The following is a 16500-nucleotide window of genomic DNA, read 5'->3' as shown; positions in this document are numbered from 1 at the left end:
TTTCTCTTCAGGTGGATGAGTTGAGGTGTAGTAACCAGAAAAAAAAGCACCATTCGACCCTTCTCACCTCCCCAAATTTCGTTCCACTCGCGACTCTGTTCAGCTCCAGCCTTGCCAGGCCTCAGTCGCTCTTTGACACTGAGTAAGAGAGACAAGAAGGGCTGACTGCTGGGGTGCCTGGGTTAGTCAAGACTTCTTTCACAGTTTAATTAATAGTGTTTGGACAAGAGGGAGAAGGTGGTGTGGGCTTTGAGCCGGGCTGCGATGGCGGGGGGGTGCGTACATGGACATGTAGGGGAGTCAAGAGTTGAAAGCGAGAGCATGTACTTGAATATTTGCGTCTGCTCGTGTACACGCGTACCCGTGTGTGAGCCTGTCTATCTTTATGTGTGTGTATATATGTGAGGACAGTAGACAGGGCGACTGGTGGGCTGCAGGGGGCGAGAGGGGGAGGCAGCAGTAGTCAGTGTTAATTTATGCCCTCTCCAGACTCCAGCCCGGGACTTGTCTCTTACAGGAATAACAAACATGACCCCAGGACACGCCACCTCGACTACCGTGTCTGAACTCTCAAACTCAATCAGCCACCGTCTGAAGAACCAAGAGCCACTCAATACCGGCTATTATATTGCATCTTGCCCTGTTGCAAATATGGTCTAGCCACAGTGGACAATAGTAAGTGGGTGAGTGTGTTTGGGCGTGTGGGTGTGAGAGAAAAAGAGGGACAACTTGCTCAAGGCTAAGTGCAGTTTGCCGTCATGTAAAAAGAGGCAGTGTGGATAGGTTTTGACACTTATGGGACCAGCTTACAGCCAGCAGTGTTTAGGGATATAAACAGCTTGAGTGTGAGAGAAGCTGATCTGCATTTTGTCCCAGAGAGGGAGAGGTATTCAACCGAGAAACGGCTGAGTCATGGAAAGACTCGTGAGGGATGGGGAGGGGTTGCCGAGACAGACGGGAGGGTATTATTTTTGAGGCGACGTGTCACCTTAATATGTACGGCCTGAGATTGTAAAGTGTCTGTCATGCTGAGATGAAACACAGCAACCTGTTACACCTGTGATTTCAACTCTGCATCGTTGTGTTTCTTTGCGCAGGAAAAAGAATGCTCATGAAACATGAAGTCGTGCCAGTATTAAACACTGATCTTAAGGTTAAGTTTAAAACACCTTTGAAATTTGGTTGGGCTTCAAATACTTCAAGCTCTCATATTAGTTTTTAGTCTTTCTGGGGGAAAACAGCCCCTTCGAATTGGTCAAAAAGTTGTTGATACCATGGCAGACACAGTGGCGGTGAGCTTCTTTTATCTGCCCAAGTAGCTGGTCCAGTGACTCCTTCTGTCCTCTCTGACGAGGAGCGCGGCCATCAATGTCCCTCCAACCTTCAGGGAGATGAAATAAAGAAAGAAAAACTGTTATACAACAACTTGTTACTGCAATTATCTAATCAGCCAATCATGTAGTGGCAAATCTATGGATTTAGGCATGTAGACGACCTGCTGAAGTTCAAACTAATAGGAAGGCAACAGTTACTCAAATAACCACTTGTTACAACCAATGTATGCAGAAGAGCATCTCTGTTTGAACAATACACTGGATCTTGATGACAGAAGAACACCCCTGTCAACTAAGAACAAGAAATTGAAGCTATGATTCCCAGAGAAGATTTGAAAAATGTTTCCCAGTCCGTTGAGTTCTGAAAGCATGGATCCAACCTGCCTTTTATCCTTGGGTTATGATGCTGCTGTTGGAGTAATGGGGTGGGAGACATCTTCTTGTCACGCTTTGGGCATCTTAGTACCAACTGAACTTTTAAACACCACAGTCTACCAGATTATTGTTGCTGACCATGTCCATCCCTCTATGACCACAGGGTACTCATTTTCTGATAGCTGTCTCCAGCTGTGTCACTAAGTTCAAATCAACTAGATTCTTTAACATGACAATGATTTCGCTATACTTAAAGGGCCTCCACAGTCTCCAGATCTCAGTCCAATAGAGCAGCTTTTGGGTGTGGTAGAACTGAAGATTTGCATCAAGAGTGTACAGCCGAGACAGCTGTAGCAACTGCGTGATGCTGTCATGTCACCAAAATCTCTGAGAAATGCTTACAGCTCCTTATTGAATCTATGTGACAGGTCTGAAGCCAAAAGGATGTCATGGTGTAACTGACAAAGTGGCCAGTGAGTGTATATTTATCAAGACTCACAGAGCTCATACATAATAGGTGTTTTTAGCGGAAACCAACATGACGAAATTAGGGTACTGGTTCGTTTACACACATTGGTCTAGAGTTAGCTTTTTTTTTAGCATTTTTAGTTGTACCATGATCAAAATTTATACAAATATTTATGGCCCTATGGCGACATTATGTGGTTTTAAGTCCATCTATCCGTCCCTCCGTCCATCCGTCCATTCATCACCTTGACTGTTTACCCCAGTTGGGTCACAGGGTGCTGAAGCCTGGTCAAAAAGCAGGCTGGATGCTCCCTGGACAGCTTATAAGTCCATCTCAGGGTTAACACGGAGAGACAATCAATATACCTACAGGCAAGGTAGAACCACCAGCAACTTATTCAGGCAATCGAAGAACTTGCAAACTTCACTGAGAGAAAAAAAAAGCCTACAGTATAATAGCAACACCAAATGGTAACCACTCCAACACTATGCCACTCAGGCTAACATCTTATTTCACGTTTTTTTTTTTTTAATTAGTGCAAAACTGTCAATTGTACTGTCATGAAACGTGGTACAAAGATTAATGTTCAGCAAGTTTTTTTAATGAAACAAAATTATTGTTGATTTATGAAAATGGTCTTTTTTTAATTCTATTTTGGACACTGAAAAACAGGAATGTTTCTGTCATTTAACTGTTTACCTATTAATCAACTATATCAGTGTAGTATGAATGGCTGTGGGGGAGGTCTTTATCAGCAGGAAAACCTGTAAAACTTATAAAAAGACAGGTAAAAGTCCCAAAAAATATCTGCTCTCCGTACTTTACAAAGCTGTCAAGTGGGGTGGATTGGAGCCGTTGCTGGGCCGATTCTGACCACCAGGCCTTACATTTGACACCCCTGGCTTACAGTACCACCTTACTTGAGCTGCTCGAATGGCAATGGCCATTTTGTCTATATTGGACACATAAGCTGAATGTGCTTAACATAAAAGAAAAAATTAGTAAGAAAATTAGCAGAAATGAGCTGACATATTATTATTATTACAAACTAAACTGGTATATAATTGAGTTTTAGGGTTGTCAGCTACTTCATATTTTGTGTTTGAAAGCTCACTGGCTTTTATAACCAGAGGCTAGTGAGAAGAAGGAAACTAAGCTGATAGTAGACTGTTTTAATAGTGGACCGTTATCAGTTATGGAATGATAAAATTACAGGTAATTAATAAACTCTCAGCAATTTACATTTTATTAAAAACAGCACTTATTTTGTATAAATTATACTTGATGTGACATTAATATCCAGGTAAGATCAGACCCATATAGTCACATTCTCTGCTGGACAGGCAGATCCCCTGAGCACCACTGATTTTGGGTTCAGGACTGAACATGTGCACAGAGATTCTGACGTAGTGCTCCTGCCACCTTGACAGCATCTGAGGAACGTTAATGTACCACAAACTTAACTGTACCCCCAAAACGCTAAATATTCTCATTCCTCGGTCTTTTCGTGTTTCGTCTTTCCCTGTGATGGAGGCACACTTACACAAAAACACCTACTTACAGTACACTGTATTACAAACACACACTTGGCCTTCTCTGCTCATAGATGACCAGCTCTGCAGAAATACTTCTCCCTTATGCATTAGAACCAGAGGATGTGTCAACGATAACCCACCCCCAACCAACATCAACTCCAACCCACCCCCCACTCCCTCTCCTGGAGCCCCCCGGGGGGTGCATGGGGCTGAAACACGGTGAGGTCTATTCCCGGAAAGGTGCCTGTCCCGACAAGACAAGCGGGCCCTTTAATGGGCGTCCACGGCCCGGTATAAGGCCCCCACTGTTGGGGCCGCGCCGCGCGCTACAGCACAGACATACAAATATTTCCAGTGGTAGGCCCAAATGGAAAACACAAACACGCAACATCGAAATTAGCTCTGGGAGAGGGGAGGGAGAGCGGTGGGACAGTAGAAAAAAAAAGGAGAGGGGGAAGCCTAGTTTCACAAACTTGCTGAAAAACACTGTGTGCTGATGAGGACAAACATGTTCATGTGTTCTCCAGATGTGCCACGAGCGTGCCAGTGTGCCCACAGCAATGCTACCTATGCTCATGCTCTTACAAAAGGTGCATTTTGCATCTGCAACAGTCAGAAGAGTCCTTTCACAAATCTCAAAAACATGGAAACGTAAAAATTTCACACAAACTAAAGAAAGAGACAGATGGACTGAAGGAAAGGGAGAAAGAGGGTCAGAGCTGCAGCGGTCAACAGCTCAGCTGTTGCACATGACTCCACGGTTAATTTCTTGGCTGAACCCGGGTGGCTTCTCCTGGCAGCTGGGCCCAAGCAGCATCCTGAGGCTACTGTTACACTCACTAACATCCGCAGTGAGGGTCCCACAACCCGCCCAGCCGCCCTGGCAGAGCTGGAGGAGAGTCCAGCTGTCATCCCTCTAGTGATGGCACAGCAAAATTGGAATGACACCAGCGTGACAAATTCAATTAACAAAATTAGGCGATGCCCGGGTCATTTTATGTGTAAGACTACGAAACAAATCACTTATGCAAGACAAACATACACACACACACCACAGTTATTAATTTAGTGAGGTGAGCCAAAACCTTGTAGAGCAAGGGGCACGTTTTGAAATCACCCTAAATTTGGAGCTTTATGTTTAGCTTTGTGTAAAATTTAGACACAGGCTTTAAAATACTCATATTTATACAAAGAAAATAGACAACTTACTGGAAGGTGCAGCACAGGCCGGTGTGGAAATTTTCCAAGGTCCCCAGCCCTTCATGTTGTACGCTGACACCTGCACGTAGTAATAGGTCCCCTGGGAGGAGAGCAGATAGGACACTTACGACAGAATCTGCTTGCGTGTGGCAACAACCGAAAAGGAAGTGTTTCTGTAAATGACCATCTGCATACATGTGCATGTGTGGAGCTCAGTGCATCTCTGTCTCCCAGCGTGCAGACGGCGAGCCCCTGCCTCTCCTTTCTCAGCCAGATCAATCACACCAGCCGCCAAAACTCACTGGCCTTGCCTTGACCCCTGTTCTTTTTTGACAGGAGTGAGCTTTAGCTGGTAGTGGGGGTCTTAAATGGGGGATGGGTCTTCCCTCACATAATAACTAACAACCAGTGGAGTGTCCATTTGTCTCCATGTCCGTTTAAAAAATGCCACCCATAAATCAGGTGGCAGGCTACCAAGCTGCTCTTTTTTATCATTTTGGCAGCTGCCTGCAAATATCGCTTACGGGTGGTCAGGAGGGAATAGGGTTTGGTGTGACGCTTAACATATACAGTAAAGAAGGGTCCAGGGCTGTGTGTAACAATACCAGGGCCCTTCCTGTGAGAGAATAGCTACAAGCTATTCTACAAGCTACAGCTGGAGAACCTGCAGCATAGTGCTGCTTAAACTATGGTGATAAAATGTGATTGGAACATTTTATCTGTAAGTTGGAAGGAATCTGTAAGTGCTTCAGCTCATGGAAATGTGCATGAAGAAAAACAACAACAATGTGCCGGCAGAAACTTACAGATGTTAGTCCAGTAATGTTGCACTCGAGTTGAGTGGCATCATCCACTATCATCTCACCCAGCAGAGGACTAAACGAAGGATTACCGCTCCAGCTCACTTCAAACATACACAAACACAAACATTTTTCATTAGTTATCAAACACTAGTCATTACTTTACAGTAGAATTACATTGCTTTTCCTTGTTTTCTTTAATTAATATGCTTTTACAGTAATGAATGCTTACACTGAACACGCCCACTATGGGTTTAGAATAATAATGCATGCACAAGAAAACCCCTATGAGCCAAAAGCTTCAGGCTGTTGGAGCTTTATGATGTCAAAGAGAGCGGATGTCCTTAATATTGTCATCTCAGGGACAAATGTCCCACCCACTGTCCATTTTACCCAATGGACTGCCAATCAGAAGAAAGCTGTGTCCTTTAAGGGAGAGAAGCAACAACAGCTTGTTTCAGGCAAACAGGCCAAGTAGAGATTAAATAAGGATTTTGAACTGTGGGCCATGCAAAGCTACTCTCCAATAGTCCAAGAATAAAAAGCTTGGAGCTGGAAATTAACCTAATATGTCCACTTGTAACTCTACATATTGTAATACTGAGTGGTTTGTTCTAAATGAAGTGGCTGGTCTGGTGTGACGGCCGACCTTTGTATTTGGTAACCACAGCAGAGTTGACACAAAGAGGTTCCTGGAAGTCAACTTTTAGACTGGTGCTGCTGCTGACAGACAGGGAAACTACACTGGGAGCATCTGGAGGACCTGGAGAGACAGAGGACCAGAGAGAAGGCCGGGTAAATAAGCAGAGTACACACAAGAATACACAACAGTCAGATTACTGTAATGGGATCTTTTACATGTTTTGATCTGTGCACAGTGCACTCACTCAGTTTGAGAGGGTTTGATATGCAGTGAAATTGTGTATGATGGTAAAATCAAAGCATTTAAAGGCAGCGCAGCTTCATCTTTACCCTATAATCTTCACAAACCGATATAAGCTTAACACAAGTATGTCACAGATTCTCACTGTGGATATAACAGCACAGACATTAACCTTCAACCTGTGCTTTATTACTTTCACGTGCATTCACACATGCCCATCAAATTACATGAGTAATGTAGAATTAAAAGGCGGGAAAAGATCTTTTTTACATCAAAATGCACATTGGTGTGGGTACAAGGGAGGAGTGTCTGCTTTCTGAAGAGGGGGGCGGGTTAGCTGTCTGCCACTAAGCGTGTCACGAAATGCCTATAACAAATTAAAGCAGGAATACAGGCGTGTTATGTTTGTGCACACACATACATGCCACATAGTTGTGTGTTCGGCTTCCCAGTGTGGAAGCCATTAAGTCAGCCCAGACAGAATGACAGCAGAGGGGGAAAAGGGGTGCAAAAAAACAAACAAACAAAAAGAAAACCAAAGATGACTGCTGGACTGCAGGAGTGATTCAGGCGGCAAACTTTTATCGGCTGGTTAGCATGTGAAAAAAAAAAAAATCTAAATCAACTTGAAGCCTTACTGGCATGCTCAAAGCCTGTCTGCATGCGTCGGAAGAGCCGGAGCCTCCACTCCCAAGCTTTTAGCTGGCGCTCACGGTCAGATCCCTCCCGCTCACCGGGACCCTCATTCCGCACCTGGGGCTGTAGCTCCAACACTCGCTGCTCGGCCTCCTGCACCAGAGTGGCCAAATGAACCGCTCGGCCCTCCAGACTCACAACTAAGAGGGAAACACAGTGAGAGGGGGAATGTCAGCAGATAATTTTAGTATCAAAACAAGAAGCATTTTATCACACGAGACTCTTTTATTGCCAAACCAAATACATGATCTCTGTCCCACGAACAGGGGATAGAGATCATTCTCATGTTTGGGTATTATTATTATTATTATTTGATATGTGAATGTTTCCATGAAGAAAAACATGTTCTAAATTATTTACACTGTATTTTATTAAGAGATTGGACGATGCGCAGGCTTAGATAGCGCTAGAAACCCATCTGTCGCCCGCAACGGTGCAAATTTCTTATGAAGGCCGCTCTCTTGCTCCCTTTTTTTAATGCCTTTGTTTGCCCAAAATACTGCGGCAGATTCCACAATAAACAGCATTTAATATAATTAAGCAGTCTCTCTTTTGGGCAATGACATCACCTCGAAAATGACACCAAAAATGGGGCAATGAAAGTGAGAGGGGTGAGAGAGGGAGGAGTGCTCTTCATGTGCGGTTAGAGGGGAAAACAAAACGGTGGGAACGTGCATGGGCATCGCTTTAAAGCGCCATTGTAAAAGCTATTTTTCTGCAAATGTGCGGAAAAAAGTCAACTAAAACTATAATAACGCCACAGGCTGCTAGGACCAGAAGATACTTTCCAAAAAGGGGAGAGGGGTTTCAAAGGCATCGCTAGAGCAGACGAGCTGTAACCCAGGGCCGAGCGGTCGCTCATAGTGACCGGTGGTGTTAACGCAGAGATCAACGGTGCTCCGATTTGCAAATGCATCGCTGTAGATCGTACAAATCAAATTACAGGACAAGTGACGTAAAGCTGCTAAAGGTCAAAGAGGACAGCGAGATACTGTACTCCTCCTGCAAGCGGCTGGTCATTTCTTGGAGTGTTTGGGACCGGTGTGTGTCTATGTTTAGTCTGTGTGGTCTGTGTTTGTTCATTGTAGATTCCACTGTTGAGCGTTAGATTCCACTGTTGACAGTAAGTTTAAAGCTCCGTGTCAAAATGTCCATCTGGGTGTTTAATTCTGCGGCTCTCTCTGTGTCTCCTCGGTGGCTGGGAGCTTCTCTTTTTCAACCTTGAGCGTCTCTTCTGGGTGTCACCTCTGTCGTACTCTGCAGACACTCATGTGAAAACTTGAAGGCAGTTCTTTGCTTTTATTTTTTTTAAAGGGATTACGTGAAGGTCAGGGTCGAATTAGGTTAGGACAGAATTATTACTGAGGATCCTTGGACATGGACTATAGCTTGGATGGAAACAATCAAAATAATAATAATAACAATATTGGTTCACGTTGATTTATAATTCCAGCTCCTCTGGGCTTAGAAAAAGGCCCAGAAGCTGTCATGAATGTGTATGTGTGTCTTGATTTGTCCTTATTTCACATTAAGGCTTTGTCTTGTTGAGAGCCACTAAGGGATTAATAGTGTGAAGATGAAGTTGCTTTTGAGAGCGTGTTTGTCTTTGCCTGTCCTTGTCTCTCTGGTAACCACACACTGTGTAGTCAAGCATGGCAATAACAATAAGCGCCATAATCAATTCCTTTTAAAGTTCAAGGAAAAGTCTGCATCATCTATCGCGTCAATTATCCTCAGATGGCGTTTTGAGCATGTTCTCGAAAAAACAAAGCTTTGACTTTCATTATGTCCCGTCGTTTGCTTCGTTTGTTTCTCTATTTATGTCTTTTTGCGGACAGCGCGCACGGCCCGCTGTCTCGTGAGTTATTGGGGTTCTGGAGAGAGAGCACAATCAAACACTAAACTTTAGTAAACACCACTTTCCATTCAAGTGTTTTCAATTTAATGATACCTTTATAAGACGTCTGGCTCGGTTCTTGAAAAAAATGAAGTGTGTGTTTGTGTGTGTGTGTAAGTGTAAGTACAAACACAAACAGCCTAGGAGCCTTACTGGCGAGTTGTAATCATTAACAGAGGAAGGCGGCGGCGGCTCACCAGATCACAAACAATTAAAAGTGCTTACGCAGATGACTAATATTGCATCACAATGGCTGCCCCTCTGTTGCCTCTAATATGTTTTCACTGGCAGCAGAAAGCAGAAATAGATGTGTGAAACTGTCAGTAGAGTGAGGATAAATCCATTACTGGTGTGAATGAAAGGAGACTGTGTAATGTTTTAACACCTGCAGTTGATTTACATGACGCTGATATTGCTGGTTCAATACAACAGTTCTCCCTTAATCAAACGCCACCCTCTGCCTTGGCTACTTGGCATGAGAGGACACGGAAGACATTTGAGAAACGATAACAGGTTGGTTGTGTCTGTAACAGAAGATGAGAAACACACGGTTTTGGAGCCAGAGGTACCCGCAGAGGTTCAGGGAGAGAAAAGACCGAAACTACAGCACAGCGATGAATGCACTGAGATCGAAAGAGAGAAAAGAACACAATCTCTCATCATTCACACCTTTATGGTAGTTTCTAAGCTTGCTGCAATCCAAAATCAGCAAAGCTGATTAGAAAGCAGCAGTATATTGCTTTCCCCCGGTGTAACAGAGGGAAATCCCACTTTCAGAGTGTCGCTGACTTCTGATCATTTCCCTGGGAGAAGCGCTCCCCTGACTTCAAAGCTCTTACTGAAGTGGCGCTTGTAATTTCCAGTCTCCAGTGTGGGAGCAGAGCACAAATTAAGCCTCCAGAACTAATTAAAAACGTCATGATAAGCTGTCTGCTCGAGGCAAAGACACAAAACCTAATGACAATTGCCTCTGCAGCAGCGTCTCGATTTGTTTTGAGTACACAGAAGTGAGTGCTCAGTTCAAGTGCACGCAGGCAAAGAGGAAGGCTTGAGTTCAAGCTGGGGAAACGCCAAGTCCAAGACAGGTTTATGCTCATATTCTAACTGTAACTGTCTAATTCTTGTTTTCACATGTGTGTGTGTGTGTGTGTTTAGATCCTATTCCAACAAAAGAAAAACATTCTTCTTATTTCATAAAAAGATCACGTGGAAAATAATGCACAGGTTTTCTCTTCCCACCGTTTAAAAATACTAAATTTATACATTTGTTTTGTAGGTTAATTCCTGCAACTTTAATTTCAGTGAGCACCAGACTGCACGCGCATGTGTTTATGCAGTATTATAACACTATGAAAAGATGAAACTTTATTTGTTTTGTTAACATTATCGTGAGCTTAAACCATCACTACCAGCAGGTACGCTCTGCTTCTCTACTCACAGTGGGGGCTCTCCTTGGCACCGGCTCGCAGCAGAAGCTTAGCCATGGGCACATTATTGGTCATGATGGCGATATCAAGGGGCAGGAGCCCCTCGCTGTTAGGAGTGTTGAGATCCAGCTCCTCCAGACTGTACTGTGAGAGAAGGAGCTGTACCAGGTCCAACTCTTGATGTTCCACTGCCTCAAAAAGAGCTTCATTACTCTGAAACTGTAATAATGAATGTTAGGAATGAATAAAAATGAATAGGAAAGTTCTTTGCAGTGCAAACATGGAAAACGCCATTTTTCTTCATGCTTTCTGTGTTGCTATACAGTAAATAGATATTTGGGTGTGCAACGCCAATACCTGAGACTATTCAAGTCTACGTGTTTTCCCCGACTATTTTTAGATTACAATGTTCCTGGGCTTATTATTTTTTCCCTCTCCCTCGCTCTCTGACTTACTATGGTGGTTTTGCGGAGCCTCTCCTTGTCTCCTCCCCGTCCTGACACCACACTGTCCTCCAGAGCAGGGGGGTTGGTGCCCACGCGGAACTTTCCAGACAAATTGCGGTAAAGGCGGCGAGCAGCGCTCGGTGAGGACAAGCTGGCAGACTTGCGAGCCGAGACTGGCTGGTGGGCCTGGTCCCCTCTCATGGGCTGCGTCATTTTGGCCGAGTCAGCCCTATGGGAAAGATGGATGCATGGGAGACATGAGTGATAGGTGGGAGTAAGAAACAGAATCTGACATCTGGTACGATACATCACGCTGTAGGAGAAAGAGGGGAAAGAAAAGGTGCTGAGTACAAAATTCACTATGTGTTCGCTTCTCAAGTCTACCATAATATCTTACATCTTTGGGAAAGGTCACTGAAGTCATGACCAGCTGCTATAGCAATAGAGGAACAAAATACAAGGGAAGCAGAAACAAGCATTTTAGTTTACACTTACAGGTTTATCGAGATTCTACTTTATAAAATCAGTTTCTGCTTATAGAAACCAGCACATAAACTGCACAGCCGGCAGAAGGACCGGCGAGACCCCCATACAGAAGATAGGTCACATCAGTGGCAATGCATGCAACACTGATTGCTTAGAATGAGGGTTGCAAATTGGCTTGCAGACACACATCTGTGGGCAGTGCTAAAGCAACGTAATTAGTGCACTTTGTACGAGATTTGTCTATCAACTCAGAAGCTGATGCCGAGCTTCACTTTGCGGCCTAATTAACGCTAAGCTCTGTTATATTACCCAGTGGGAGTGGGGGCTAAAACACCAACGATCGAAAGCATGGTGATACATTACACTGATTTGCCAGATGGGCACCATGCTGACATTATCAGCTCTTACTCGCAGGTGGTGCACAGTCATCCTAAACTGGCAATGCCAGCCTTGGTAGCCGGTTTGCCAACGCTGCTCTGCAATATCATACGTTAGTCAAAAAGATCATCATCTCTTGCTGATGGTTTCTTGGCATGACTGGTATGAAGATTATACTGTTCCCTCTCCATTTTGCCATGGGAACTATGTGGACGGCAGTGTGTTTCTGGGGAGAGTCTGGCATGTAGCGCTCTCACACACTCAGCTGCTGAAGGAAATGTCATCAGGACTCTCCGGGCGCTGGTGATAAACTCTGTGTCGGGTCCCACCAAAGAGAAGCAGAGAGATAACTGAATTCCTCAAGGACGCCTTTTCAGCAGCCCTAGCTCTTGTTTAGTACACCTCTCCCGATATCTTATGAACTTGTTCCTCCTCTAATCATCTCCTCCCCACTCCGTCTAACGCCTACCCTTCTTTCTATTGCTGTTTCACTCTTACTCTTTATCCCCGTACTGTTTATATTTCCCAGTATTTCCCAAATTCTCTCCACACTGTCATCACCATGATTCAACACTTAATCCCGCATGTTTATAAACAACTAATTATCCGCTAATTGTCCACGCTGATTATTAAATAAACAAGTAGGTTTCCATGTGAGGTGTAAGATAACAACTAAGCAAAAACTTAGTAAGTAGATGAGAAATTTAACTGTTGCCTTGCTTGGTTACCTCAAAAAATGCTCACTTGTTGGCAGCCACACTGAGAAACATCATCAGATAAATACTGGTGATGTTGTTAAAAAGAAAATGGTACTGGTTGAAGACACTACTGTAAATAAAGCTGTTAGTTTGGGCCATCTTGACACATGCCAAGAACAGATTTGCAAAGGTGAGAACATCTGTAGGAAAAATGTTATTTATACTCCCGCTCCACAATGGACGTGTGAGCCCAAATGAGTGTGCATACATACACACACTAACCCTCCCCCAACACACGTAGTTCGTACAACAGCTGACAGCGGCCTGCATTGTAGACTTTAAAGCGGGTCCAAGCCCCCGCAACAAGGCCTTTTTCACATGGCCAATACACCTAAAATACCCCCGATCCCCGTCCCTTCCCGCTCCGTCCCATCCATCTCCACTCCATCCCGTAATAGAGGCCTTATTTTAGACATCCTCGTGTTCCCGGCTGGGTCTAACCTATTCCAGGGTTCCAGATAAAGCGCGGCAGGTATTTGGAATAATTTTTCCATGGGCCTGGCCCGGAAGATAAAACAAGAGATATATTTGTAATGCGTGTGCTGGTATCCCATTTCAAAGAGAAAGCCCATTGGAATCCAGCTCCAGGCTTATTGTTATTTGCCTGAGATGGAACAGCCGACTTTTTTCTGTCGGCAGGATGGTGCCCCATCACTCTCTGACGACATTAGGGTGTGTGTAATGCGCTCTGTGTGTGTGCCCTGTGCTTTCAAAGGGATGTTGCATCCTACACATGAAATGGGGATGTCATTCCCCAATGACACAGCGCCCACACTAGAGAGAGAGAGAGATGAAACGTATAATGAATGGAGCCATTTAAAAATTATAAATAAATCAAATCCTAACAATTAAGCGTCACAGAAACAGAATCTATGATGAATGTATGTACGAACACCCTTGGAGAAACTATAGTACTGTGCAAAAGTCTTGAGCCATCTCTCATTTCAAGGAGCCAGACTTTGTTGTAAGGCTTTCTGACAGTCTTTCAACGTTTTTCTTTGGACGTTGGCTGCTTTTTCACTCATTTTCAGTCCAGTCCTCCTGCCTGACCATTTTCATGTTTTTTTCCCCTCAGACAGCTACTTAACACTGACCTAACCCAAGGGATGAACCAGGGTTGTGTCCCACATAACAGACAACCTAGTGGAAAAAAGCACAATTTGTACTTGATGAAACAAAGTTATCAAAGATCTGACATAGGGCCTGAGAAATGCATCTGGTTCTTCAGAAGACCCATCTAATCTTCACAGTGGAAGGGTGGCTGTAAAAAAGCCACTCTTAGGAAAGGGAAGCAGGGAATAGGGCATCGAGGGCCGGTGTCCTGCAGGTTTTAGATGTGTCCTTTTTCCATTGCAGCTGATTTAAATGGCTAAATTACCTCCTCAACCTGTCTTGAAGTTCTCCAGAGGCCTGGTAATGAACTGATTCAGGTGTGTACACCCAGGGTGAGATCTAAAACCTGCAGGACACCGGCCCTCCAGGTCTGGAATTGGCTGGGCTAAGGTATGCCAAACTACACAAGAACAGAAATTTCTGGTTAAATCTGTCACGAGTCTGTATGAAGGAAGGCAGGAGAGAGGTACAAAAGTGAAGGCCTAAAGCCATGTGTAAACACGGTAGAGGCTCAGTCATAGTTTAGGGCTCAGCCAGTGGTGTTGGAGATCTTTTCAAAGTTGATTAAATTATATGGGCTATTTTGAGACTTTTGCACAGTAGTTTAATCATACTGAATACTGATGACCTGTCTATCAGTGACCTTAGTGTTGACTGAACATGAATGCACGTGTTTGGGCAGCTCAGATAAATGCTGAAAAAAATCATTAAAACAACGAGTAGCATATTAAAACTGAAAAACTGACAGTTAAAGTTGGTGAAATTCACACTGATGCTGTTTCTGTTATAAAGTGGTAAATGCCAGGCATGTCCGCACCTTAAAGACCTCTAGGGCCCGGCAGTATGGCCCAAGAGAACAGTTTCTCCGACAATAAACATGAAGAACCAGATGTGCAAACTCAGACTCACAACACACAAATAACCATGCTTGAACCTACTTGAACTTGAACAAATCCAGACAGCGACTATTGCACACAATTTCCTACTGTTTTACCAGTTTTTGGGAAGCAGGAAGCAGTTGTTCTGGGAAACCAAAAGTCTCAACCTAAAAGCCAAGCTCCACGCTTGGCTCTTGATCAGTGCCACATCAAATACACCGAGCATGCTGCTGTGAACATCTATTAGGCCCACAAAAAAAATTAACACCCCCAAGTTGCAAACACACGTACATGCAGCATCCGCTTTATCAAACCATATCAAAAACAGCTTGGGCCTCCAGTCAGTGAGTCACATGTAAACAGAAACTTCACAAACACAGGGACACGGAGTCTAGACATTCACTTACTGTTTGACCGAAAGTCAAGATGGGAAAAACTATTATTTAAAGAAATGGTAAATAATTGTCAGTTAAAGCATTTGGGAGCCAACCGTAAACACGCAAATACCAGCATTTGTGTGCAGAAGGGCGTTTCACTGAACCTGGTAGCAGAATGGATAAACAGCAACTTCAATGAATCCATCCAACCGGGGGTGACAGATTCACCCATCCTCTCAATAATAATAATAATAATGTATTTTCTAGCAATCAATCTACCCGCAGCCACAACAGCTGTTCTTGTTCTGGTGGTTCAGTCTTGTGAGATTTGGGAATGAAAACACGTTCCCTCTCCCTCACCAGCTTTGATTCCGACACATTTTTGCTGTTCCCCTCTCTTCCTTTGTTTCCCCGTCTTTCACACACAATTAGTTTGCCTCCTCTTCTTGTCACATAGTAACACGTTTTTGCCATTAGCTGCGCAAGTAACTCGGGGAAAAATTCAAAACAGTTGCTCGGATGTTTGTAACGAGGTAATGCACAAATAGTTAGGACAAATAGGAACGAGAATGCAAGAAGAAAAATGTTGTTGGCCACTGCTTTGTATTCCTATAAACACAGATAATGTCAAGATAAACTGGAAACAGTGGAAAATCTCTTTATATAACCACAATTTGCTATTGCAAAGTATGCATGTGCGTACATACGTGCCAGAAAAGGACATTACAGAGAGTGCTGCTCAAATTAGCTACAGCAGCACAAAGGAGGATCTATTGACAGTGAGGAGCAGACTACATAATTGCAGTAAAGCAAAGAGAACAGTACAAATAGATATGGACAGTGCTGTTTAAAAGGTTTGCCCTTAAAAGAGGCCCAGTATGCTACCTAAGGAGCAAACAGTCATTTGTTTTCCTTTCTTTCTTAAAATCACCTTAACATCCCTCTCTATCTCCATCCACACCCTCTCCCACTTCTCTCGCCCCCTTTTCCCACTCAACCCATCAAGGCCATCCAGTCCCAGTGTCTTCACCTTCAGTCTCCAATGCCACTCGCTCAAACTCCTTACTATGGCTAGTCAACTCCTACGAGAGCACATTAATGTGATTCCTGTTTGGCGGTGTACTTCTAACTGAAATTACTACGTATTACTCGACGTGTATAAGGTGATTGTCTCGACAAAATAACTGGAGACGGATGGATGGGTAGAGAAAGATGCAGAAATGGCAATAAGCAGCAGCAGAAGGACGGCGCTTGGGGAAAACAAGGTGGCGGGGAGTGAGGGAGGTATACGGGCGAAAGGAGAAAGTCACACAAACTCGTGCGCTCGCTCACACGCGCAAACACACACATACACAGAGTACGCTGGCTGCTCTAAATGTGGCTTGTAGAAGGAAATTCTGAAATCTGAGTCTTGGCACCAGACAGGCTGGAAGCAGCCAGGCTGCTAG

At 44.1% G+C, this 16500-nt stretch overlaps 1 protein-coding gene across 2 annotated transcripts in view; it reads right to left on the bottom strand.

The window, feature by feature from the left end:
* ankfn1b (ankyrin repeat and fibronectin type III domain containing 1b) overlaps positions 1-16500 on the bottom strand; it is a 173129-nt gene that overhangs the window by 13551 nt on the left and 143078 nt on the right. For both annotated transcript variants that reach the window (XM_082544503.1, XM_082544504.1), the window contains 7 exons: positions 11072-11291; positions 10628-10835; positions 7235-7432; positions 6363-6476; positions 5720-5817; positions 4923-5013; positions 1274-1381 (listed from right to left, as the gene is read on the bottom strand). In XM_082544503.1, coding sequence (XP_082400629.1) covers positions 1274-1381; positions 4923-5013; positions 5720-5817; positions 6363-6476; positions 7235-7432; positions 10628-10835; positions 11072-11291 — 1037 coding nt within the window. The remainder of the gene's footprint in view (positions 1-1273; positions 1382-4922; positions 5014-5719; positions 5818-6362; positions 6477-7234; positions 7433-10627; positions 10836-11071; positions 11292-16500) is intronic.

The sequence above is a fragment of the Aulonocara stuartgranti genome (assembly GCF_965226115.1).
Source record: "Aulonocara stuartgranti genome assembly, chromosome: 8".
In the NCBI taxonomy this organism is placed as follows: domain Eukaryota; kingdom Metazoa; phylum Chordata; class Actinopteri; order Cichliformes; family Cichlidae; genus Aulonocara; species Aulonocara stuartgranti.
This window is presented reverse-complemented; position numbering and strand designations above follow the sequence as displayed.